The 25,177-nt window shown below is 43.6% G+C and overlaps 3 protein-coding genes across 3 annotated transcripts; 2 read left to right on the forward strand and 1 right to left on the reverse strand.

Annotated features, from left to right (window-relative positions):
- The first annotated feature begins 3,652 nt into the window (after window positions 1-3,652).
- On the forward strand, window positions 3,653-11,276 carry crb3a (crumbs homolog 3a). The gene is made up of 4 exons (XM_072675228.1): window positions 3,653-4,058; window positions 4,784-4,971; window positions 8,356-8,402; window positions 8,477-11,276. The coding sequence occupies exons 2-4, from the start codon at window positions 4,884-4,886 to the stop codon at window positions 8,681-8,683; spliced, it is 342 nt and encodes a 113-aa protein (XP_072531329.1). The 5' UTR covers window positions 3,653-4,058; window positions 4,784-4,883; the 3' UTR covers window positions 8,684-11,276.
- A 1,782-nt stretch (window positions 11,277-13,058) lies between these two features.
- tubb4bl (tubulin, beta 4B class IVb-like) lies at window positions 13,059-17,276 on the reverse strand. Its single transcript, XM_072675227.1, has 4 exons — window positions 17,081-17,276; window positions 15,954-16,062; window positions 15,644-15,754; window positions 13,059-14,481 (listed from the first exon to the last, which is right to left on the reverse strand). Exons 1-4 carry the CDS (start codon window positions 17,135-17,137, stop codon window positions 13,424-13,426), a joined length of 1,335 nt encoding a protein of 444 aa, XP_072531328.1. The 5' UTR covers window positions 17,138-17,276; the 3' UTR covers window positions 13,059-13,423.
- Window positions 17,277-20,032: 2,756 nt separating this feature from the next.
- Window positions 20,033-24,932, forward strand: LOC140551189 (E3 ubiquitin-protein ligase TRIM35). Its single transcript, XM_072674573.1, has 6 exons — window positions 20,033-20,431; window positions 21,955-22,050; window positions 22,132-22,362; window positions 22,484-22,506; window positions 22,642-22,760; window positions 24,183-24,932. Exons 1-6 carry the CDS (start codon window positions 20,033-20,035, stop codon window positions 24,740-24,742), a joined length of 1,428 nt encoding a protein of 475 aa, XP_072530674.1. The 3' UTR covers window positions 24,743-24,932.
- The last annotated feature ends 245 nt before the right edge of the window (window positions 24,933-25,177 follow it).

Raw genomic sequence — 25,177 nt, forward strand, 5'->3', positions numbered from 1 at the left:
GGCAACCAACACGTTGCTCCCCAGCTCTGATGCATCGTCTAACAGCACCACACTGAAGTGATGTGGGGAGAGGGTGAGCCATCTTTCCACCCGGAGAGAGCAAGGCCAATTGTGCTCTCTCGGGCTCCAGCTGCTGATGGCAGGCAGCATGACCTGAGATTCGGACTATAGTGGGTCTATAGTGGCCTCGGTCCTCAGGACCACTCACTCTGAGCCCAGAGTAAAGTACACTGGTGCACTGTTCTACTGTGCAGCGACTCCAGCACATATATGACCTTCATGGCGTAGTCGCCCAGAGAAAAGGATCTCCTAAGCAGGCCTCTAAGTGCTGACCGTGCAGGGTGCCCATACGTTTGGGCATACTTTGGCCCTTTTCTTTTGGCAATAATTTTTAATATTAAATAAATTATAAAAACGGTATCATCTTAAACTTAAACACGCCTTTTGGAAATCATCTCATCGCTTAGCTCTTCCCAGTGACACATATTTTCACCATGGGTGCTCTGATATGCCATGCACTCAGCATCAGTGGAACAGTGGTCACTAATTGGTTAAGACTGTCCGCAGGAGGGAGGAGGATTAATGATATTGTGGAATGTGGGGAATGTATGAGCTGCTGGCGGGGGGAGATTACAGTGCCCGCCTGAGTAGACGCTGTAACATGGGACTCGTAAAAACTCTCGAATGTTGCCTAAGCTCAGCGCTTGGGCTTGAAGAAGAAGAAGAAGAAGATGATGATGATGATGATGATGATGATGATGATGATGATGTTTAGAAGGTGATTCAAGGCCACACTTGGATGCCGTGCTCAGAAAGGACAGAAAGGACTTTGGCTGGAAATGACTGGGCAGATTAGCAAACCTCAAACTTTAAAGCCTTCATGCATAAGAACTGCTCTGCTGGGGGAAGGAGGGTGGGAGGGGTGTTCGAGCCGACGGGGCCTCAGCAGGCAGGTGGACTTCATGCACAAACATGTTCTTCCTCCTATACTCACTGTTTTTTTTTCTCCATGTGTTTCCCAGCACCCATAAGTTCTTAATGGGGTTTCAGTCTGACGATGGTGTTTCCATGACATCTCCAGTGAAGTTCCTCATTTCTCAACCCACTCCAGCACTGACTGAATGAGATGTATGGCGTCTGGTATGGATGGATGGATGGGTTTGGTCTTGGCTGGTCCTCATCAGGCCCATTTTATTTGGTTTGGGCCAAAAGTTAGGGCCTTCAATCACTTCCGCAGCTGAGCTGCATCTGATCTGTCCACCGGCAGTGTGGAGCGGGGCTGCTCGGTTCTATAAACAGTTGTGAAACTGATAACGGAGCTCTGGAGAAGGAACACAGAGTGTACAGCGACGAAAGTACAGCACAGTGTGCCGGGGTGGGGGGGTGGGGGGCAGGGGGGCAAGTACAGAGGAACTAAAAGTACGGGATGTTAGTCAGTGGTCTTACTCAGTCTAAAGCGGGAGCATGGACACAAAAACGAAATAACTTCATTTGATTGGCAGACGTGTCTGCTGGCCTGTAAGCTGAGTAAGGAGTAGGCCCACTTTACATCCACATCTACACTGAAGGCACTTAGCCCACGCTCTTCTCCAGAGAGACTTACGAAAGGGCTTCACTGTTTACCTAAAAAATCTCCTAAGCTAGTTTGTACTGGCTCGAGTCCAAACGATATCTCTACTTTGAAGGTGTAAATAAACAGGTAAGGACTAATGTGTAACTGTGTAAGAGTACAGGTATTCAATTACTACAGAACTGGAGCAAAGTCTGAACTCAATAATACCTAATATTACACTAATAATACCTAATATTACACTAATAATACCTAATAATACACTAATAAAACCTAACAATACACTAATAATACCTAATAATACACTAATAATACCTAATATTACACTAATAATACCTAATAATACACTAATAATACACTAATAAAACCTAACAATACACTAATAATACCTAATAATACACTAATAATACCTAATATTACACTAATAATACCTAATAATACACTAATAATACCTAATAATACACTAATTAAACCTAACAATACACTAATAATACCTAATATTACACTAATAATACCTAATATTACACTAATAATACCTAATAATACACTAATAATACCTAATAATACACTAATTAAACCTAACAATACACTAATAATACCTAATAATACACTAATAATACCTAATAATACACTAATTAAACCTAACAATACACTAATAATACCTAATAATACACTAATAATACCTAATATTACACTAATAAAACCTAATATTACACTAATAAAACCCAATATTACACTAATAATATCTAATAATACCTAATAATACACTAATAAAACCTAATAATACACTAATAAAACCTAATATTACACTAATAATACCTAATAATACACTAATAAAACCTAATATTACACTAATAATACCCAATATTACACTAATAGAACCTAATAAGACTCCAGAGCTGTTAGACTATTTGTATTTTTGGCAGATTTTTTAAATTGTAATGAAACATTTGGCGACTGTTGGCCCTTTTAACCTAAAATGCCGCCACTGATACATGCCATACCCTCAGTTTGCCAGTCAAAATTCAACTTCAAGATTTTATAGCTCAGTTTCTTTTCTAGTAGAAATTCTAGTCAAACGTCCAGGTCCACGTATCCGTATAAACAAATGCTGGCTAATGCAATTAATAACTAGAGATTGATCTAATTATAGTTTTGGAGTGTAATAAAATCATATTTAAATGTGTGCAATTTTAGATCTTTTTACTAGTTTAAATATAATTATAACTAAAAAAAATATATAATGTAATATGAGTATGAATATGAATATGTAAAATTTCATAGTTGATATATGAATTATGGCAATTATGGTTATAATTGTTTATACTCTGGCAGTATGAGTCAGGACGGCTTTATCGAGCTGTAGATCTGATATTATTACTAGTACAACGTCACAGCTAAGATCTTGAGTTTGTATAATTGGTGGCATTTTGCCACGTGGACTTTTGACTAGTGAGAATTACAATTTCTACTAAGTACAAGAAAAGTATTTAAATAAGACTGATTTTATTTACATGTACTTTTACATTTACAGCGTTTAGCTGACGCTCTTATCCAGAGCGACTTCCAAGGTGACTTGAATTACACAGGTGAGCCGACGTAGAGTTAGGAGTCTTGCCCAGGGACTGTTATTGGTGTAGCGCAGCATATGGTCACCCAGACTGACTGTAACTAGTAAAAATGTAATTATGTACAAAACAGAATGATAAAATAATTAATTAAAATATTTTTAATGGCAGAAATTGAGTTTTTGCTTGTATCACTGGTGGTTATTAGGCTATAACCTAATAATAATAATAATAATAATAATAATAATAATAATAGACCTATAAGGACTATTTAAATTAATTCAGTAAGTACTTTAGTGGGTTTTAGGTTGAGTTTAGTTGAGGTCTTGTTGAAAAGATTAAATTAAATGAATAAATTATTATTATTATTATTAATAATAATAATAATAATAAATATATTTATTAATTTATGGTAGAAATTGGTATTTAGCTATTTAGTATATAACCGCTTCCCCTATTGGTCCCCACAAATTGGTCCCCCCCCCACACACACACACACACACATATACCTACACGAGCTCACACAATGGCGTGTGTGTCTCGCGCCGCAGGTTCGTAGCTCAGGTGCTGTAACGTGACACGGGAGCACGTGACCAGCAGTGGGAATTTAGGAGGAGGAAGACGAAAAACGAAACAGCGCAGATATCCGTGATGAAGGATCTCGCCCTGGCCGAGGGTGTGTGTAGGTGTGTGTAGGTGTGTGTAGGTGTGTGTGTAGGTGTGTGTGTGTGGACTTCACCGGTGTTCCGCCGAAACGCTCAGCTTTCGCCCTTCCTGACTGAGAGCTGCGTCGACGAGCCGCTCCTGTGAGCTCCTCCATCGCTGAGGTGAAGCGGAAGAGAACCTGTGGACAGACCGAGGAGGAGGACAGGAGGACAGGAGGAGGACAGGAGGAGGACAGGAGGAGGACAGGACAGGAGGTAGCTAGCTAAAGTTGCATGTTCTTCTCAGAAGTGAAGGACCCCCCCCCCTCCCCTCTCTCTGAGGCTGGTCCGGGAAGGTGGTCCGGGTGTTGGGGGTCGAGTCAGCTCTAAGGTGGGCTCGAAATCAGCGCGTCTCTGCTGTTTCTGGAGGAGAAGCGCCATGAAACCCATGGGCTAATGATCTGCTGGTTTCTGGTCACTGACTGTGGGATGTTCTAGTTTAGTGTGTGTGTGTGTGTGTGTGTGTGTGTTTCTGTTTCTGTGTGTGTGTTTCTGTGTGTGTGTGTGTGTTTCTGTGTGTGTGTGTGTGTGTGTGTGTGTGTGGCAGGTGCACCTTATTTGTCCTAGGAAACTGTTTACATGCTGCTGTCTGAAGGGTAATAGTACCAGCTGGTCATTTTCCCTCTTTATCGGAGGCTGAAGGTGGTGGTCAGGGTGGTGTGGGCTCAGGTAGCTCAAAAAGTGGGCAAAAAATAAAAGTGTGTGTGTATTTGTGTATGTGTGTGTGTGTGTGTGTGTGTGTGTGTGGCAGGTGCATCCTTCTCTCCACTAAGGCAGCTGCTGACGTGCTGTTATCTGAATGCTAAAAGTACTAACCGGTCACTCCTGTACACCCCTACAGTTGACTCAGGGTGTACCGAGTGTCCTGTCCTTCTGAAGCCATGAGCTGTCTATGAGTGTAAACAAAGCTCAACCTAGGTGTGTCCTCCTCTCTCCCGCAGTCACTCCGAGCCGACTGCCGGCGCTGTGTCTTTTCCTCGAGCTCTGCTGAGATGGTTTGCTGCGTCCAGGCCGCGGCCCGGGGTGCGTGAGGGCAGGGAGATGGACTCCAGGCCGGCAGCGATGCTTCGGACGGGGCTAGCGGCAGGGAGTGCTCTGCTGCTGGTTCTTGGAAATGCTTCGGCCCAAGGTGAGTCACCGTCAGAGGGCTTCACCACTCAGACTGTAGGTCATCTGTACGGAGGAGGATGGTGGGATTAGTGAATGGAGTGACTGACTGGACTGGGCTGGACTGGGGTTAGAGTTTTGGTTTTAGCCGTAGTGATACTGATACCAATGCAAATGAGCCTCTAACAATCACACCGCTTGTTATGGTGTAATGGGAGCGTGCTGAACGCTCTCCAGGTGGGTTTCTGTGGGCGTTTGTATGATCTGAGTCATTATCAGGTGAAAAATGAAGCAGGCCGGGTAGAGTTGGAGATTGGTGAGGTGTTTTTGAAGGGCTTATATCATGGGAAACTGTTTTTTGATAGCTTTCTGGCATATAAACATCCTAATATAGCTATTTTATTACAATTATTACTATAATATAATGTAATAATATAATAACTATAATAATTATACAATTATTTATTGTTTGTAATTGCATTTTTCATCTCTACAGCTCTGTTTTTATTATTTTTTTTTTTTTTCCCCAGAGTATATAGTACAGCCAATCAGATCATAATCAGCCAATTTGCATAGCCTGTTCAATTGTAAGGGGTTATGTGAGATCCTGTAAGACCCGTATTTTTGTACATTAAGTGGATCTTAAAAAGTCAGATATGGGCCCTTTAATATCACGTAATATACAACATTCCTCCATATCCTTTAGCCCATCTCAAAACACCAACATAATGCCCCAGTGACGCGCCTCTGACTGGGACTAGATGCTGTCTAAGGCAGCTCAGGCAAGTGCCAACATGCTGGTTAGTTTCAGAAATGGTTTAGGTATTCAGAGGACGGCATGGGCCGAGGCAGCGTTAAGAACGGCTCTAACGCTGACCTTCAAGACCACAAGCGTAAGCCCTCTCCTTAGACACATGTGATCGTTCTCCTGTGACAAACCAGTCAGCGTTCCAGTGTTGGGAAAGCACAAGGAATGCAGTGTTCGTGCTCACCACAGTAATCCATTGTGGAGCATTGTGTCCCCTTATATATGTATGTGCCAGCTGGGAAACATGCAGTACTTCTACCTGAAGACCCTCGATGTCATGATTATAGATTAAGTGTTGTGAGATTGTTGGTGTGGGAATGTAGCTGTTGAGAGAGAGAAAGAAAGGGTGGGGGTGTTTGGGAGAGAGACAGATTGACAGAGTCGCCAGGAAAGCAGGACGTTAATCATTTACGTGAGTAAATAATCACCCCTTCAAGGATGAAAGTGCACAGAGATAACAGGGGGGTAAGAAACTCATGGGATCGCATAGTGGAAGCAGTTTGGACGGAAGTTATAAATGTGTAACAGTAGGATTGTCAGTAACATGCACTACATGTCCAAAAGTTTGTGGACACTCCTTCTAATGACTGCATCCAGCTACATTAAGCTGCACCTATTGCTGACTCAGATTTTCCAATGCACACACACACACAGCTTAAATGAAACTATTTTCACCCTGCCTAATGCAAGCCGTGGACTAGAGGCGTATAAAGCCCCCCAGCATTGTGAAGCTGTGAAACAGTGGAGAAACTGTGTTCTCTGGAATGATGGATGTATGGATGGTGCTCCATCCAATACTTTTTGGGAATGAGGGGGGGTGGTGATCCTCCAACATCCCGACCTCATTAATGCTCTTGTTGCTGAATGCTATCAAATCCTCACAGCAGGATAGACTCTCTTTAAATACCATTGATTTCAGAATAAACAGGTGTCCCAATACTTCTGTCCATATAGTGTTGTTATATTTACACCCCCAAAATTGACATAAACCCGCCCTCCGCTCTAACTGAAGTCTTTCTAACCCTAGTCAAAGCTGCCGAAACAGTAAAACGTGACGGGCGATTTCAGGAGAATATGATGTTGTTGATACTGGAGAGCAGCTCATCACCTCCAGACTCCGCTAGTTATGGAAATGCAGGTGTCTACAGTAACCAGGCCTCGAGACCACAGCTTTTGGGGTCGGGGGCAATAGTGGGGATCTGCGCTAGACTAAAAGCTAACTCTAGCATATGCTAGCATTTACCATCTCTTCTCTCCATCATCAGCGCTCTCGAAAACGAACTAGACTCTCTCAGCTGAACCAAACTGGAGATAAACACTCGAGGAAGACAAACCTGGGGGAGTGAGTGGGGGCAAGGCTAAAAGCTAACCTGGGTTCAACCTGTTTAGCTAGGTTTAGCAGCACTATCCGCTCAGACTCGAGAATAAGTGCAATAGTTTTGTTACAGTGTTAAAACTACACAATAATATGTGGCTTCTGTGGTGCAGTAAACCAGTCAATCAAAGCAAAGCTTATTATTTTCTTTCCGCAAGCCCTCTGTAAAAGAAAAAATGGTGTGTTTTAAAACATGCAAAGTAACAGGGTGATAAATAGGCTTTTTAAGGAACTACAGGGCATTTTGCGCCCCAACCAAAGTTGCATACATTATATATATATATATAACTATTTAAAAATGAATCCTAGTGCTGTTTTACTACAGTCCTACTGCCCTGTGCCTTTTGTAGATGCTCTCTGCCTGCCAGTGCTTTGCTGCTATATCATTAAGTTCATACTTTGGATGACGGCATTTTCAGCTCCTCCCCTGAGGCTCGCTTTCCTGCACAGTTTCATTCATGTTTTGTCCTGTTTAGTTACAGTCTGGAAAGTAATCATGTTAAGGCCTTTCTGACCGAATTTTTTGACAAAAATATTCAGACACCCCTTCTGATTAGTGAACTCAGGTGCACCTATTGCTTGTATATTCCCATCATAGAAAAGCCCTGTAGAGGAGGACACTCTAGAGCAACTATATATGTATAAGGCCAGTTCCACTGCTTCACAGCCCAGTGCTGGGGGCTATATACCCGTTATGGAGCGTAGTGCTGTAGAGCGTCTTTAGCAGTTGTCTTAGCAGTGCTTTTCGATGCAGTCAGTGTTGCAGATAAATGTAGAGAAAGCTGTCAAAAGAATATGCACTGTTGGATGGGTCCAGAATAATGAACAGAGCTGGATGTAATAAAAAAAAATCTAATAATATGTTTGAGATATAGAATGCCTCATTTTTCTCAAGTGTAGGTCAAGTTCAAGGTATCAGTGAGGTATTTTGGCATACGACACTAAATACATGATTCATAACTTCCTGTTAGTGCAAAACGGGTCAGTACCTTAATATTTTGTGTACTACCCTGCCAAGCCTGCTGCCTATCCTACAGTATTAGTGTGTAGTATGCAATTGAGACACAGCCCATGTCTAGTTTATAAGGGTTGTCCAGTCTTGTCCACAAAGTGGAACCATTGATCATGTGAGCTCCTTCTTGGTTGAAATGCAAACCTGCATCCACTCCAGATAAGGTTGGATACACTTTAGTTGCTTATCTATTTCTTTTTCCCCCTCACAGAAAACAGCACAGTGCCAGCTAATACCACGGACACCCCCGGCCCACAAGTGAGTACAGAGTCCTTTTACTCGCTATGAAATGACTATTAACTCCATAACTGACCCCTCTCCACTCTGTTCAGGGGCCGAACATCGTCGCGATTGTGGTGCCAATCGTGGTGGTTCTCGCGCTGGTGGTGGCGGGGGTGCTGGTCTTCCTCTTCTGTGTGGTGAAGAAGAAGAGGCAGACGGAAGGAACTTACAGGCCGAGTTCTGAGGAGCAGACAGGAGCGCGAAGCGTGGAGGCACCGAACACTCTCAAACTGCCCAAGGAGGAGAGACTTATCTGATGTTGGAGAGCACGGCTTACAGTGCTCCAGTGTAGCCTGCTTCCGTTCCCAGGATACGGGAATGGTCACCTGGACTTAGTGCATCAGCAAGCTGGCAGACGCACTCCTCGACAGGGACAGTTGTAGACGGTGTAAGATCAGATTTGCACAGTTTTCCCTTCCAGACAAGATGTGTTGTCTTAGTTTTGCACTGAAGCTGCAAGGCTAATGTAGCTACCAAGTAACGGACGCTTATAACCACTAATTAGCATCGTACACAGGACCTACCACAGACTACAGTAGTAATCACACACTTGCCATCTTAAAAATGCAATTCCAAATATGTGTTTATTCAGTATTTTATAATTAAATGCTCGGATGCATTTTTACGAGCATATCTACCACCCTGTTACCCTGTACCTTAGAGTGAAACATGCTGATTTTCCTTTAAGGGAAAATCACCATGATGGCTCACAGCAGCTTTATAGCATAGCATATCATAGCTTAGTTTTTAGCATTGTAGCAGCTGAAAAACTGAATAGCTGTCTTGGCTGGTGGACTACATGTGAAGTAAAGGGAGAATTGTGCAAATTTGATCTTTGAACTATCGCTTTAATAGGGCAGAAAACATGAGTCTCATCACTGTCTTATGAATCATATAATAACACACGTGTGCCTGCAAGACGTTACGGAGCGGTTGATGGCTGGGATTGCCACTACGCTTAAGCACATGACTCTACTGTGGATGAACTAAACCTAACCTTGCCTACAGCTGTCGGGCTTTAGTCTGAAACCACACCCATCAGACACTCTCAACACTAAACAGATTCGAGCTGCAACAAGGCACAGTTCTGCCTAACCGGTTGACAGTCCTGCTCTGCACAGAGAAACCCCAAATCTACCCAAGAGGTAGAGGGTAAGATGACTTTTGCAGCTGCATTGGATTGGTCAGCTTGCTGGCTTTCCAGGAGTGGTATTCCTCTTGAAAACCTGACACACACTCAAGTGTCTTGTTCTTAGGGTACATTGTCCTTTATATCTTCCTAGGGTTGGGCGGTATAACGGTAACACGGTCTACCACAGTATCTGCAAAAGACGGTATCTCCAAATGAGGACGATTTTTCAAAGTGATGACATGATGGATGTGTCTAGTAGTAGTAGTAAGGCCGAATAAGCTCACTTCCCCCATTGCATTTAAGAGAGCCACAGCGTGGGGGTGCTGTGGGAGCTTATGGATTGGCGATGACGTGCACTGAAAACTGATGGGAAAACAAATAGCCCATGCTAGGTGCAAGTTTAGCAAGGAGAGCAAACCTGTAACTGTTGGAAACACATCCTACAATCATTCCTAAGCACCTTCCATCTCAAAATGATTTCCTTAGACGCAAAGTGTTGGCCAAACTTAACATTAGTTAGGATGCGCACCACAGGAACCATCGCCAACTACCAAAACACGTTTGATATGGGCTGTTAAGTCACTCCTAAGACCATATATTCAGCTTTGTGCTCTCAGATATGAGGCTTTATCCTCTAAATGTGTTATTTTAGCCTTAGTTAGCTTTGAACACAGTCTGTGCTAAGCTTTTCTAAGCTTAGCTAGCTGGCTACTTTAGTCTAAACACAACGTAGCCCTGTTGAATTACGGCTTTCTATCATTCGAAAGCCATGCCAATCGAGTTTGCTCCCTCAGACATGAGTTTCTGTGGTCAACATTTGGTCAGAAAGTTAGTCAGAAGTCAGACGAATAGCAAAGCTTGGCTTAGCAAGTGGGTTACAGTTCCAACACCACAGAAAAAAAACTTTTAAGGACAAAAAGCGGGAATTGATGTAGGAATATCTGCGGCTAGCTAATATTTGAAGCCGGTGTGACCGAATGAAAGAACAGGCCACCGCCCAACCCTACATTGTCTTTCCATTTCCATACAAGTTTGGAAGCCTTGGTTGGAATTGTCTTACCTGCTGCTGTGTGAGTTAAAATTCAACTATTATTTTTTATATATAGTGTTAAACAAGTTTCTATTGATTTTATTCATGTTTTTCAGAAATGCTCATATGACATGGGAACGTTTTGAAACCTAGGCTAGTGTATTTGATGCTGGAACCACTATGATCTCAATGGCTTTATTTACCAAGAGTGATTATTTACCTCAGTTTTAATGTCTGTGGAATGAGTGCAACACTGATCATTGCAGTCCCAACCGCCTGCAGTCCAATAACGAACTGCCGCTAGGAATCACATTCTAATCAAAAACCTAACGAATATACTTGAATTGTTTTCCTGAGCACTAACATCCTTCTGAACTTTAATTATTATCTTATTTAGCCCCTCCGTGACCTCAGTTCCCAGTCACGAGCGGCCTATGTGTTGTACCACACGCCTTTACATTGACAAGTGGTCGTCAACAACCTTTTCATTCGAGTCCAAAGGATTTCCACCATGTTTGTGTACCGAGACGCCACAGCCATTTCAATAAGGATTGCTTGACTGCTTGTGTAAATACACATGTGATCTGATAACGAGGAAAAAGCAAATTTGAATTGACTGTGCTGTTCAAACATAGTAGAAGACATGTTTAGGAACTCTGGAGCTATCAATAAATGCTGGTATTAAATGGACATTTCAGAAGGCTGTGTTGAAAGCTCATCATTCTGTATCTGCTCTCTCTCTCTATTTCAGTATATGAAGTGAATAATCACTCATTGAGAACTTTACTATTAACATCTATCTACTTAAATACTGGGTAGAGCCTCTTTTATTGTCCTAGAGCAGCCTCGGTTCTTGGCATGGATTCCACAGGATGGTGAAAATATTCCTTTAGGAGATTCTGGTCCATATTTATATGATTGTATCATTGCAGATTTTTCAGAAGCACCTTCACACTGTGAATCGCCCAATCTACCACATCCCATATGTCTTCTACTGAAATCTGGGCCACCGAAGAACACTGAACCTACAGCCATGGTCATGAAGCCAGTTTGAGATGGGACATGGTGCATTATCTTGCTGGAAAAAGCCGTTCGGTTATGAAGGGATGCACACGGTCAGCAACAATACGCCAGTCGCCTGTGGCCTTCAAGAGATGACTGATTGATATTAACAGGCCGAAGCATGTCAGAAATATTCCCCACACTCTTACACCACCTCAAGGCAGGTTTGTGTGCCTCAGCAGAAATCAGAAGATCCATCAGACCAGGCTGTGTTGGTGAAGCTGTGCCTCAGCACTGCAGCCTCAGCTTTCTGTTCTCAGCAGACGGCAGTCTTCTGCTTCTGTTGTAGCTCATCCACCTAAAGGTTGGACGTGTTGTTGTTGTTGTTGTTGTGCATTCTGAGCTGCTTTTCTGCTCAAGAAGGGGTATCTGAGTTACTGTAGCCTTTCTGTCAGCTCATAATCTGGTGACCTCTATCATCAACAAGGTGTTTCCGTCTGCAGAACTGCAGAGCTGCCACTCACCGGATGTTTTTTTCTCGAAATACTTAACCCAGCTCTTCTGACACCAACAATCATGCCACGCTCAGAATCTCTGAGATTACATTGTCCCTCATTCTAATAGTTACTGTGACCATCACCTGAAGCTGCTGGCCTGTATCTGCATTGTTTTTACTGCTGACACATGATTGACTGATTAGACAGTTGTGTAAATGCAGTGTTCAGTTGGTATTAAATATATATATATATATATATATATATATATATATATATATAAATATAAGTTTCGAGAGTGTCCGAGACGCTAGCATCTTTAATAGGAGGACGCCAACCCCACATCCCCATGCTTCAGTATTCTAGGAACCTTAGTAAGGCCTTGAAGGAAACCTTCACTGTAAAATCCAGTACACACTTCTTGTGCCAGACAAAATCAACCTGGACATGCTAATGTAGCTAACAAGTAATGGGAGTCAATGCCAGCACTCTGTTCAATGACCAAGAAGCTTGAATCTTCTGGGATAAATTGAAGAAGCAAACTTTAGACAACAGACATGTCTTGTCTGGTTGACTATGTTTGGTTTCAGGAGACAATTGTTTTAGAAAAGGTGATTTTCTGGTGAACCGCCCATATAAATAGCTCTGAAAGTGGGACTAAAATCATCCAGGGCAGGTCCACAGCCCTGCTGATGAATGCTGTGCATTGTGCTGCTGCCGGCTCAGCAGGGAGAGGAATTAGGACATTGACTGTTCTCCAAGATACCGTGTAGCATTCTGGCAGAACTGCTGAAGAATGTGTGTCCTGATGTTTTACGCCTGTGAGAATCTAATGTCAATTTGGGAAACAGCACCCACTGGTGGTAGTGCTTGATGTTCACAACAATGACTGAATAGATAGGTAAATGGGTGTACTCCGGTCTGGACTTCTCGGACATGGACATGAAAAAAAAAAAAAAAAGCCCAAACAAAGCTTGGGGTGTAGAATTAGCCTTTATTCAGACTGAACAGGACCGAAGTTACTCTGAAATCTGAAGGCTTCACAGTTAAAACCACTTGTTCGTCTGTTTTCCGCAAGGCAGTGTGAGGAGGACATGACGCAGCGCATTCACAATGTACAAAAAACACAAAGTCAAAGAAAACAAAGATGCACAACTGTTAAAATGTCACTTTCCCAAAGCGGGACGACCACGACCATGAGACCAAGAGAGGACGTTTCCAAACATGTGGAGAACACCTGCAGCTTATTTTTTGCCAACACCTGTTTCAATGAAGGGAGTGGGATGATTAAGGAGTGGGGTGGGTGGTGGTGGACCAACGTTTGACCACTGGTTGCAATTTAGGCGACCTCCTCTTCGCCCTCCTCCTCGAACTCACCCTCCTCGGCTGTGGCGTCCTGGTACTGCTGGTACTCGGACACCAGGTCGTTCATGTTGCTCTCGGCCTCGGTGAACTCCATCTCGTCCATGCCCTCGCCCGTGTACCAGTGCAAGAAGGCCTTGCGGCGGAACATGGCAGTGAACTGCTCAGAGATGCGCTTGAACAGCTCCTGGATGGCCGTGCTGTTCCCGATGAAGGTGGCTGCCATCTTGAGGCCGCGGGGTGGGATGTCGCACACGGCGGTCTTGACGTTGTTGGGGATCCACTCCACGAAGTAGCTGCTGTTCTTGTTCTGGACGTTGAGCATCTGCTCGTCCACCTCTTTCATGGACATGCGGCCGCGGAAGACGGCGGCCACGGTCAGGTAGCGGCCGTGGCGCGGGTCGCAGGCGGCCATCATGTTCTTGGCGTCGAACATCTGCTGCGTGAGCTCAGGCACGGAGAGGGAGCGGTACTGCTGGCTCCCCCTGCTGGTGAGGGGCGCAAAGCCGGGCATGAAAAAGTGCAGACGGGGGAAGGGGACCATGTTGACGGCCAGTTTGCGCAGGTCGGCGTTGAGCTGGCCGGGGAAGCGCAGGCAGGTGGTCACGCCGCTCATGGTGGCGGAGACCAGGTGGTTCAGGTCGCCGTACGTGGGCGTGGTCAGTTTGAGGGTGCGGAAGCAGATGTCGTAGAGAGCCTCGTTGTCGATGCAGTATGTCTCGTCAGTGTTCTCCACCAGCTGGTGCACGGACAGGGTGGCGTTGTAGGGCTCCACCACGGTGTCGGACACTTTGGGCGAAGGTACCACGCTGAAGGTGTTCATGATGCGGTCGGGGTACTCTTCGCGGATCTTGCTGATGAGGAGGGTGCCCATGCCGGAGCCAGTGCCTCCACCCAGGGAGTGGGTGAGCTGGAAGCCCTGCAGGCAGTCACAGCTCTCTGCCTCCTTTCGCACCACATCTAGCACTGAATCTACCAGCTCTGCTCCCTCAGTGTAGTGGCCCTTGGCCCAGTTGTTACCAGCACCGCTTTGGCCTATTAACAGGGAAAGTGTGTGTAAATACAGGAAAATAGGAACAATAATTCCACTGTAGTTTGAGTGTGTAGTTTTATCCATTAGTATATGGCTGTATATTAGTTATGAAACAATATATGGATGTTGTCTTGCAAAAATCTTGTATCTTCGGTTTTGCTGTTTTTCAATTTTGATATAACGTTTATCTGCTAGTTGTGTCTAATGCTCATATCAAACTCATGATGATTGGACCAATAGAAATGCTCCAAAATGAAAAAAAAAAAATATATAAGCAAATATGCAGCAAAAATATATATTTTGTATTTTTTTTTTAGTTTTTACTGCATTTCATAGATTAACTAGATTTATAGATCTATATATTTTTTAATTAAACCTATTTTCTTATGCTGTTTATTATGTGTATTTATTTGTGTACACCCCATTTGAGCTATATTTCAAATGCATAGAAGGTGCTATATAAATAAAATCAATTATTACGATTAGTATTATTTCCATTAAATAACTAATAATAAAAAAATCTATATTTAATGCTTTTATTTTAATGTCTCATAGAAGTTTTCTTTTATTTTTTTATTTATCTAAATACAAAAGCTATATATTTTTATGTTTTTCTTTTTTATCCAATGTTTTTATTTATATATTTCTCCTTAAATGAATGAAAGGTCCATATTTAAGAAAAAAAAATGTCCTATTTTTATAACTAAATAGAAAAAAAACTCTTTGTAGTTTTTAGTTATTTTAGTTTAGTTTATGCATTGCTTATTATTTACTTCATTTCCAAGTGCATTTCTTCTTGTAAAGTACTTTGATGTCTGTTTAAAAGTGCGCCGCTGTCATGCAGAAACCTTGTATCTCCATTTTTGCTGTTTTTCACTTTGACATAATTTGAATATGGTCAGTCTGATAAATGGACCAATAGAAATGCTCCAAAACGACCTAAAGTCCTTTTACTTAAAAAAAGTTAAAAGTTAAAAAAAGTATTTTCCTTCTACTGTTCAGTTGCCTTTTTTGTGATATAACATTTTTGTATAACAGTGAAACATAAAACATTAATAAATGTCTTTTTTTCTATTAGTATTATTATGCAATCTGAATATAATAATAAGGAAAATAATAATGTAATAATCGAAATATGGTGTCAAAAATGAACAATTTGCTCACCGAACACAAAGTTGTCTGGTCTGAAGATCTGTCCGAAAGGGCCAGATCGGACGGAGTCCATGGTGCCGGGCTCCAGGTCCACAAGGATGGCACGGGGGACATACTTGCCACCTGGTCAGAGGGAGAGAAGCACCATTTCCCATAACTGGGACATAACTGGGCTCACAAATTCCTCAGTCAGAAAATACCAGGTCACGGCCTTTGAAAGCTTCAGTTTTTGTGCGTGAGGAATTCTCCCCACCTTGCTCAACATCTGTCGACTGACAGCAGCCAGTTTTGCCCCGTTAAAGGCAACAGCAGTGGGTGTTACCTGTAGCCTCGTTGTAGTAAACACTGATCCTGTCTAGCTGCAGATCACTGTCTCCGTGGTACGTTCCGGTCGGGTCGATGCCATGCTCATCGCTGATCACCTCCCAAAACTGAGAGGGGAAAAGTGGAGAAGAGAGAGAGAGGAGGGCGGAGGCCCAGAGAGATGGAGAGAGTCAGAAGAAAGGGGGAGGGTGACTAGGCCTATAGAGAAGCAGGACTAATTATAACCCACTTAAAAAAGCAATAAGAGCATTAATGAAGGTGCAGGTGGTTGCTTGCTGCACGGTTTCATTCCTGTATGATCTGTATTTATGTCATTTTTTTATTTCTGTGCACCATATGGTCGATGACATCACCATTCCCCATCTCATCACCATTATCCAGCCATTCAAATAAATGTCTTAAATCTATAATCTTCTTTCAATGCAAAAAGCTTCTAAAAAAGCATGCAAATTACAAATGTGTGCAAATCCAGCAGGCTGAGCAATATTTGCTGTATCATCACGCAAAGCCATTTTGATTCTGCATGTCCAGGAATGTAGGTCAAGCCTAAATTTCAATGCACATAGACTGAATCAACCCAAATGACTCCAGCATACTGTAATTATGCACAGGCGAAGGCTAAACAGGTCAGTCTCGTGCATTCTCGTGCATGCTGTGCAGTAAATGCAAGAAATAGGACAGCACATGCAAAATAAATAAGGGTTGCAGCAGAAGATGACCTTGCAGAAATGCATTAGGTTTTATTTATATCCAAGTGTAACGTCGAACAACGGCTGAAACGACTTTACACCCAGTGCACGAGCTATATATTTAGCATGCAACTAAACTCAGCCTTGCAAATGCTCGGGAAGGGAAAGAGCACACCGTCTCGTGCACACAAGACGTCTAATCTCAGCTCATCATTAACAATCCAGAGCACGAACGAGACGAGATCCCCCATTTTGTCTCCCACAAACAGCCCCCCGTCCTTCCCTTACCCCCCACCGCCCCCCCCTGCAGCCTACTTTCTGGAGAATTCTCCAGGGCGGATTAAGCAGCAGCCATCTGCACTCTACTGCAAGATTTGCATGCATGCATTTTCTCTGTTTTTTTCTACGCATGCATTTTCTCGTGCACATCCTTTACCTTGGCTCCGATCTGGTTGCCGCACTGGCCGGCCTGCAGGTGCACTATCTCGCGCATGGTGCTAAAGGGAAAAGGCGCTGACTGCTGAGAGCTCGAGGGTCGCCGCTGCTGCCGCTGCTGCTGAAGCGCTCGAGGATCGCAGATCTCCGGCAGGATGGAGGCGGTTTTTCTGCTTTACTCCAACCCCATCTATCTCTCTCCACCCCTCCCCGCTCGCGCTTACTGGGCTGGAGCCCGTGGTGCAACTTGACGTCATTGCCATGGCAACCGAGAGCAGAGGATAACATGGGAGTGGTGGTTATTTTTCCATCCATCCATCCATCAACCTGTCTCTATCTCTCTACACTACATGTCCAAATGTTTGTGGACACCCATCCAGCTGCTTTAAGTTGCACTCATTGCTGACACAGTTTGTCTAGTCCCTGGAAAGAGAAGTACTGCCAATAGATTAGGACTCTCAGGAGCAGATCATCATGAACCTGTTGGCCCCATGATGCCTAACGCCAGGCGTGGAGGAGAGGGGTACAAAGCCCCCCAGCATTGAGCTGTGGAGCAGTGGAGGAACTCCATTGGATGCTCCAGTTGGGGAGTTGGAGACAATGAAGTGGGGTGGTGAACATAATCGTCCAACATCCTGACCTCATTAATGATTGTCGCTGAATGCAATCAAATCCTCACAACAATTTCCCTCCAAACTCTAGTAGAATCCTTCCTCCCTGGACAGTAGAGACAGTTACTCCAACAAAAGCAGGATAGGCTCTTTTTTTAATACCTTAGATTTTGGAAGAAACATTAAATAAGCAAGTGTCCCAATACTTTTGTCCACCTGTCCATTTGTTTGTCCATTTGCCATCCCTCCAATCCATGCTCCACTCCGCCATGAGCACACAATGACACAACTTTGTTAAAGTGTCCTTCAGCCCAACCATAGCTACATGTCTACGTCAGCTACATCACCTACGTCAGCGTGTAGATCTGTCAGCCTTTGCTCAGTGGAAGCATACTGACGGTTCTGCAGTTCTTTGGGCCCCATCCAGGACTTCTGGTGTTCGCATTGTGGTCTGCTGACCATGACTAAAGACCGGACAGAATCATCACAGCATCATTTTAATCTCAGAAACTGTTCACAGCATTTCTGTTCCCTGATTTTCTTTTCTTTTGTAATTTTATGCTGACATAAAGAAATTAAGGTGTTTCTGTATCCATTAACAAACATATATAATATTAACAATATATTTACCAATCTAGATTCAGAAATTACATTATATATATAATATCATTTCATGCTCATTTTAAATTCAAAAAGAGGTTGTCTGCTAATGTACCAGCCCACTAAAGACAGATTCAATTCAGATTAAAGTTCATGTAATGAAAAACCTAATTCAGATTAAATTCCCTGTAAAGACACAATTAATTCAGATTAAATTCCCCGTAAAGAAAAATCCAATTCAGATTAAATTCCCCGTAAAGACACAATTAATTCAGATTAAATTCCATGTAAAGAAAAATCAATTCAGATTAAATTCCCTGTAAAGACACAATTAATTCAGATTAAATTCCCCGTAAAGAAAAATCCAATTCAGATTAAATTCCCCATAAAGACACAATTAATTCAGATTAAATTCCATGTAAAGAAAAATCAATTCAGATTAAATTCCCTGTAAAGACACAATTAATTCAGATTAAATTCCCAGTAAAGACAAAATCAGTTCAGATTAAATTCCCTGTAAAGACACAATTAACTCAGATTAAATTCCTTGTGAAGACAAAATCAGTTCAGATTAAATTCTCCGTAAAGACAAAATCAGTTCAGATTAAATTCCCCGTAAAGACACAATCAATTCAGATTAAATTCCTTGTGAAGACACACTTAATTCAGATTAAATTCCTTGTTAGGACAAAATCAATTCAGATTAAATTCCTTGTGAAGACACACTTAATTCAGATTAAATTCCTTGTTAGGACAAAATCAATTCAGATTAAATTCCCTGTAAAGACACAATTAATTCAGATTAAATTCCCCGTAAAGAAAAATTAATTCAGATTAAATTCCATGTAAAGACAAAATCAGTTCAGATTAAATTCCCCTTAAAGACGTAATCAATTCAGATTAAATTCCCTGAAAAGAAAAATTTAATTCAGATTAAATTCCCCATAAAGACACAATTAATTCAGATTAAAATCCCCGTAAATAAAAAAAACAATTCAGATTAAATTCCCCGTAAAGACACAATTAACTCAGATTAAATTCCTTGTGAAGACAAAATCATTTCAGAATAAATTCCCTGTAAAGAAAAATTCAATTCAGATTAAATTCCCAGTAAAGACACAATCAATTCAGATTAAATTCCTTGTAAAAACGAATGTAATTCAGATTAAATTGCTTGTAAAAACTAATGTAATTCAGATTAAATTGCTTGTAACAATAAAATCAATTCAGATTTAATTCCCTGTAAAGACACATTATGCATTTTCGTAGAGGTCATTATTGGTATTATAGCCAGTCAGAAGGGCCCTTAGCTGCATCAGTATAGGCTGGAAGATAGATGCCATCTGAGGATGTCCACAGCCTGGCAAAAATGTCAAAAACACCAGTTACGTAGATTGGCAACAAGATCTGAACCTGCTAACCTCAAGAACTTCATCATCATCAGAGGAGATTTGCTTCCTGTCTCATGCCTTTGTGTGCCACTCCTCCCTGTCTGCTGCTCGTGCACTAGCAGAGAGAGCCAACTGCAGCAGAGAGCTCAGAGCAGAGAGCTGGAAAACCAGCTGAACGAGACGAGCCTGCAGACCAAACAGCTCAATCTAGGCATCACAGCAGGCATGTGGAGGATCGAGACGGAGGGCGGGTTTACATGCAGAACACATTCTCATGTGGAGACACTCTTGGCCAACAGACAGTTCCGATTCTGGTTCTGAGAGAAGCTATCGTCCCAGTCACCGGCAAACATGTCATCCAGCCTACCAGAAGATGACCTGTCCTGTCCTGTGTGCTGTGACATCTTCAGGGATCCCGTCCTGCTTCCCTGCAGCCACAGCTTCTGCAGGGCCTGTCTGCAGCGCTTCTGGGACGGTGGCAGTTCCCGCACCTGTCCCGTCTGCAGGAGGAGGGTTTCTAAGAGGAGCCCCCCGTCTAACCTAGCCCTGAGGAACCTCTGCGAGGCCTTCCTTCAAGGACGAAGCCGGACAGCAGTGGATGAGAAGGACGTGTCCTGCAGTCAGCATGGAGAGGTGCTGAAACTCTTCTGCCTGGAGGACCAGCAGCCCATCTGCGTGGTGTGCCAGGCCTCGAGAACGCACAAGGGCCACGACTGCTCACCCACGGAGGAGGCTGCTCTGGACTGTAAGGTACAGCTGTGACAGTGACGGCATTGTCCTGCCGGCTCTGTGCCGCATTGTGCGTCTGTAAATGCTGGCTGCTGTTCTGCAGGCATGAAAAGATTCGGAGCGGCCCTGTGTGGGAATGCAGTTACCCGAGTCTGCTCTGACACTGTTCTGATCTCGGCACGTCCTGCCGAGGCATTCCAACAGCACCTACTAGGCTCACCATTCGCATTCCTGTGGAAAGACATGGAAAAAACGTCAGGCTCCTTCCAAACTATTATGACCTTAAGAAATATTCCATAAATCTACATGTTCACGTGTTTGGATTAGGAGAAGAATGCTCCCAGTTCAAACATGTGTTGAGAAGTGAAAGCCCTCAGTGGTGTTTCTGTAAGGTTCAGTCCAGAGGAATGTTCTTTGTTCTGCTGTTCTCACGATTTTCTATGAAAATGTGTAAATGGGCAGGCCGGGGCAAAAAGTAACGCCGGGTCAAATGTAACTGATAGTCCCATAAAATGTAATAAAATAAAATATATAAAATTTTTCTTCATAATAATTCAATTTGGGTTATGTCAAACGTTCAGCAAAGTAGAAATAGAAATATGATCAAATCACCAAAATGCACTAATCAGACTTCCACGTCCATTAATGCTGAAGCCTAAAAACAGTAGCGGTCGTGTTGTAATCAGTGACTGAGGCCGCTGCCCTTTCCTAAATACACCCATAATTCACCCAAACACACTGACCAGAGTTCCCTCTCCAGAGCTCCACCTCCAGCTGAAAAACTCCGCCCACCATGTGTCCTTTTTAACGAGGCGACCAATAAAACGAGAGTTAAACCGACCTGGAGTGAAGGCAGGGCCGGACAGATTTACTCAGATCTGGGATTACAATGCTAACAGGCTAAACTCGAAGATCAGCGCTAATTCATTCAGCATCCAATCAGACTGTTTCCTGATTGAGTCCTCAGAGCCGGGTCAGAGCCCTAAGCGCCGGGTCAGAGGCCTCTGCCCTGTGTCAGAGGCCTCTGCCCTGTGTCAGAGCCCTCAACGCCAGGTCAGAGGCCTCGGTGCCGGGTCAGAGCCCTCAGAACTTGATCAGAGCCCTTAGAACTTGATCAGAGCCCTCAGTGCTGGGTCAGAGACCTCAGCTCTGGGTCAGAACCCTAAGCGCCGGGTCAGAGGCCTCTGCACCGTGTCAGAGCCCTCAGCGCTGGGTCAGAGCCCTTAGTGCCAGGTCAGAGCCCTCAGCGCCGGGTTAGAGCCCTCAGAACTTGATCAGAGCCCTCAGTGCCAGGTCAGAGGCCTCAGTGCCTTTGTCCATGTTGGAGGGACTTCCAGACATGGTAACTGCCCTCCTGTTGGCTGTGCAGAAGCCCAGTAGAAGATTTGTGAGGGAGGCTGAACAGCTGAGCTGACAGGAAGCCTACAGTAACAGCCTGAGAACAGAAAGCTGAGGCTGCAGTGAGCAAAGGCTCACCGCCTCGTGTAGACGCGTAGCCTGGTCATCTTTTAATGGCTTTATTTGTGTCTAAACATCTCCTGCAGGATAAGATCAGCTCCACACTGAAGACACTGAAGGACAAGCTGGACGTGATCTCCAAGCTCAGGGTGACTGCAGCGGCGACTCTGGAGCACATCAAGGTGCTACAAGTGTTTCTAATCAGCTGAAAACTGAGTTCAGTAATTCTTTTCTAGTGAGATTCATGTTTACGTGCATTTCAGAGTCAGGCTCAGCAAATAGAGAAGCGAATAAAGGATCAGTTCCTCGAGCTTCACCGGTTTCTGCTCGAGGAAGAGCAAGCCAGGATGTCGGCCCTGAAGGAGGAGGAGGAGAAGAGGGTTCTGGCTGTGAAGGAGAGGGACGAATTGCTCACAGGCAGGATGTCTTCACTCTTAGACATCATTAGAAGCACAGAGGAGGAGATGGTCGCTGACGATCTGACATTGCTGCAGGTGAGGGCCAGCGAGTGTGACCAGCAGGTTTCTGGGTGCTGTGGTCTTCAGTAATGTTGGGTATGAGGTGGTTTTACTGCAGATCCACTCACAGTTCATTGTGTCTTGCTTACTTTCACAGAACTTCAAATCCACCATCGAGAGGTATGTAGAAATGCTGGTTTCTGTCCTGTTCAAAAGCTGCAGGTGCTGGAAAGTGACGCCCATCTGCATCTTCTCAGATACTACATACCACATAACCCATGGAGCTATTCTATAAAGCCTGACCTGCTTTTGCAGAACCCAGTGTTCACTGCCGGATCCAGAGGGGTTTCGTGGAGCCTTAATGGATGAGGCCAAACACTTGAGCAACCTAAAGTTCAGAGTGTGGGAGAAGATGCAGGAGATTGCTCCATACTGTAAGTACCTTCCAGAAACACAAGGAGGCAATGATGCACCACTGATAAACCACTTTCCATTTGCGGGACAAAGAAGATAAGCCACTTATAAGCAAGGATACTGTGCAATTATTTATACACATTTTGCTTATCATTTCTTCTGTTTCACAACCCAATAAAGACCATATACAGGATACCTACATATACAGGATACCAGACCTACTGCTGGGGTCAGAACCCCTGTCTTTAACATTAGTGTTTTCCCTGTTATTTACATTTACAGCATTTAGCTGATGCTCTTATCCAGAGCGACTTACAAGGTTACTCGTATTACAGAGGTGAGCCAATGTAGCATTAGGAGTCTTGCCCAAGGACTCGTATTGGTGTAGCGCAGCATAGTCACCCAGACCGGGAATCGAACCCCAGTTTCCCACGTGGTGTGGTAGCTCACTGGCAGGTAGTGGGGTTATCTGTTGCGCCACACCTGTGTTGTAACACAGTCACTTCAGGAAAGGCACTAATATTACTGTTGTTGACAACCTTAATAAAAAAATATAAACAGGAAGGCTGTGTAATTTTATTAAATATACGTATAAACAATAATTCTAGCACAAAATGAATAGCACATTGTGCTGTGTAATTGTCAGGAGATGAGAGGAGATTGGTTACATTTCTGTGGATTTGTTAGATAATCTGATGATCTAAGGGAGAGTGTAAAAATTAGACCAAATAAAAATAAATAATAATTTTTAAAATTGTTTTCCAGCTGCTATGCATGCTGCTAATGCTAATACTATAGCTTATGAGCTACATGGCTAACACCATCCTGGCAAACTCTTAATTCAGGCCTAATTTTGTATGTATTCCACTTGTTTTAATGTGTTTTTTAGAGTCAGGATAGTGTTATATAGTTCATTTGATATAGCGCTAGCATTATCCGCATACATACGTTAGCTAGCACGCTACTGTGAAGTTAAAGAAATGTGCTCGTAATTTCTTTTGTGCATTAGCAGTTCTGTTTCTGACTTCATTAACTTTCATTAGCAGTGTATTGATAGTTGAACATCAGTTTATCAGTTTATTTAGAGCCAGTAGAGAGCCATAACAGCCATGCTCAGACAGGGCTAACATTAGCATTTCCGCAGTTTTGGGCCTTCAGAGGCCTTTCAAAGGTCAGTGCAGCCAAATCAGGCGCATTACTGTCAATGGATGAACCTTACTGAGGTTTTGCATGCACAGTTTATTCGTTCTGGAATTGCAGACACAAAGCCCAGTGTGACCAAAGCTTTATTCATTAGCGGACATTGACCTATAAGGTACTGATACTGCTAAAGCTTGAGGTGCTGTGAGTATTGACCAGTTCCAGATTACAGTGATAGTAGATATTGTGCAGTCCGAGGGCATTTGTGGCTGACCATGTCTGGTTCTTCATTCACTGCTTAGCTCCTGTGACCCTGGACCCAAACACAGCCCACCCCTGTCTGTACCTGTCAGATGACCTCACCTCTGTCCACTACAGTGGCCTGTGCCTTCCTCTCTCAAGCAACCCAGAGCGTTTCCACATCAGTGCTGAGGTTCTGGGCCGGGTCGCCCTCTGTTCCGGCACCCACAGCTGGGACGTGGAGGTGGGGGCCAGCGACGACTGGATCCTGGGGGTGGCCAGCGCCTCCGTCAAGAGGGACAAGGAGGTCCCGGCGCGCCCAGAGAATGGTTTCTGGACACTGTGCCTGAGGGATGGGGAATACAGGGCCATGGTGTCGCCCCCGATGCCGCTGGACGTGAAGCGAAGGCTGCAAAGGGTTCGAGTGCAATTAGACTGGGATGCAGGGAAGGTCTCTTTCTCCTGTCCCATGGAGGGGTGCAGCCTGCACACGTTCACGCACACGTTTATGGAAAAGGTGTTGCCGTACTTTTACACTCAAAGTAAACAGCCTCTGAGGGTTGTACCAAGTCCTGTGCTTATTTCAGTGATGGAGAACAAAAGTAACATCATTTTCTTGTAAATGAAATGCTGCTGATAATAGACAACAGTTTCCTTATAGGAATTTAAAATCATATGATGTATGATGTACATCATTTCCACATTAAAGCAGCAGTATGTAGTATTTTTAGCTTAAAATAACAGCTTTAAGAATCATCAAGATGCTCCACTGACCTTTTAATAAGGAGAACAGCACCACTATCATTGCTGCTCCGGGCTCTGCATGCTGCGAACTGCACTATGTAACTTTGGTGAAATAGGCAGGATAACTCTGCGTAACCCATAAGAGTCATATTCCTGTGAGTTCAGGAGCAAAAAAATACCAATTCTCACATAATGCTGCTTTAAATGTAGCCAGCCAGCCAGGGCATGTTTGAGAAGCTTAGGTTTGCTTCGTTAGTTTTTAAAAATGTATTAATGTTATTAATTGAGTATTTTTTTGAGTTTTGGGCCCCAG

This window comes from Salminus brasiliensis, chromosome 3, assembly GCF_030463535.1.
Source record: "Salminus brasiliensis chromosome 3, fSalBra1.hap2, whole genome shotgun sequence".
NCBI lineage: Eukaryota > Metazoa > Chordata > Actinopteri > Characiformes > Bryconidae > Salminus > Salminus brasiliensis.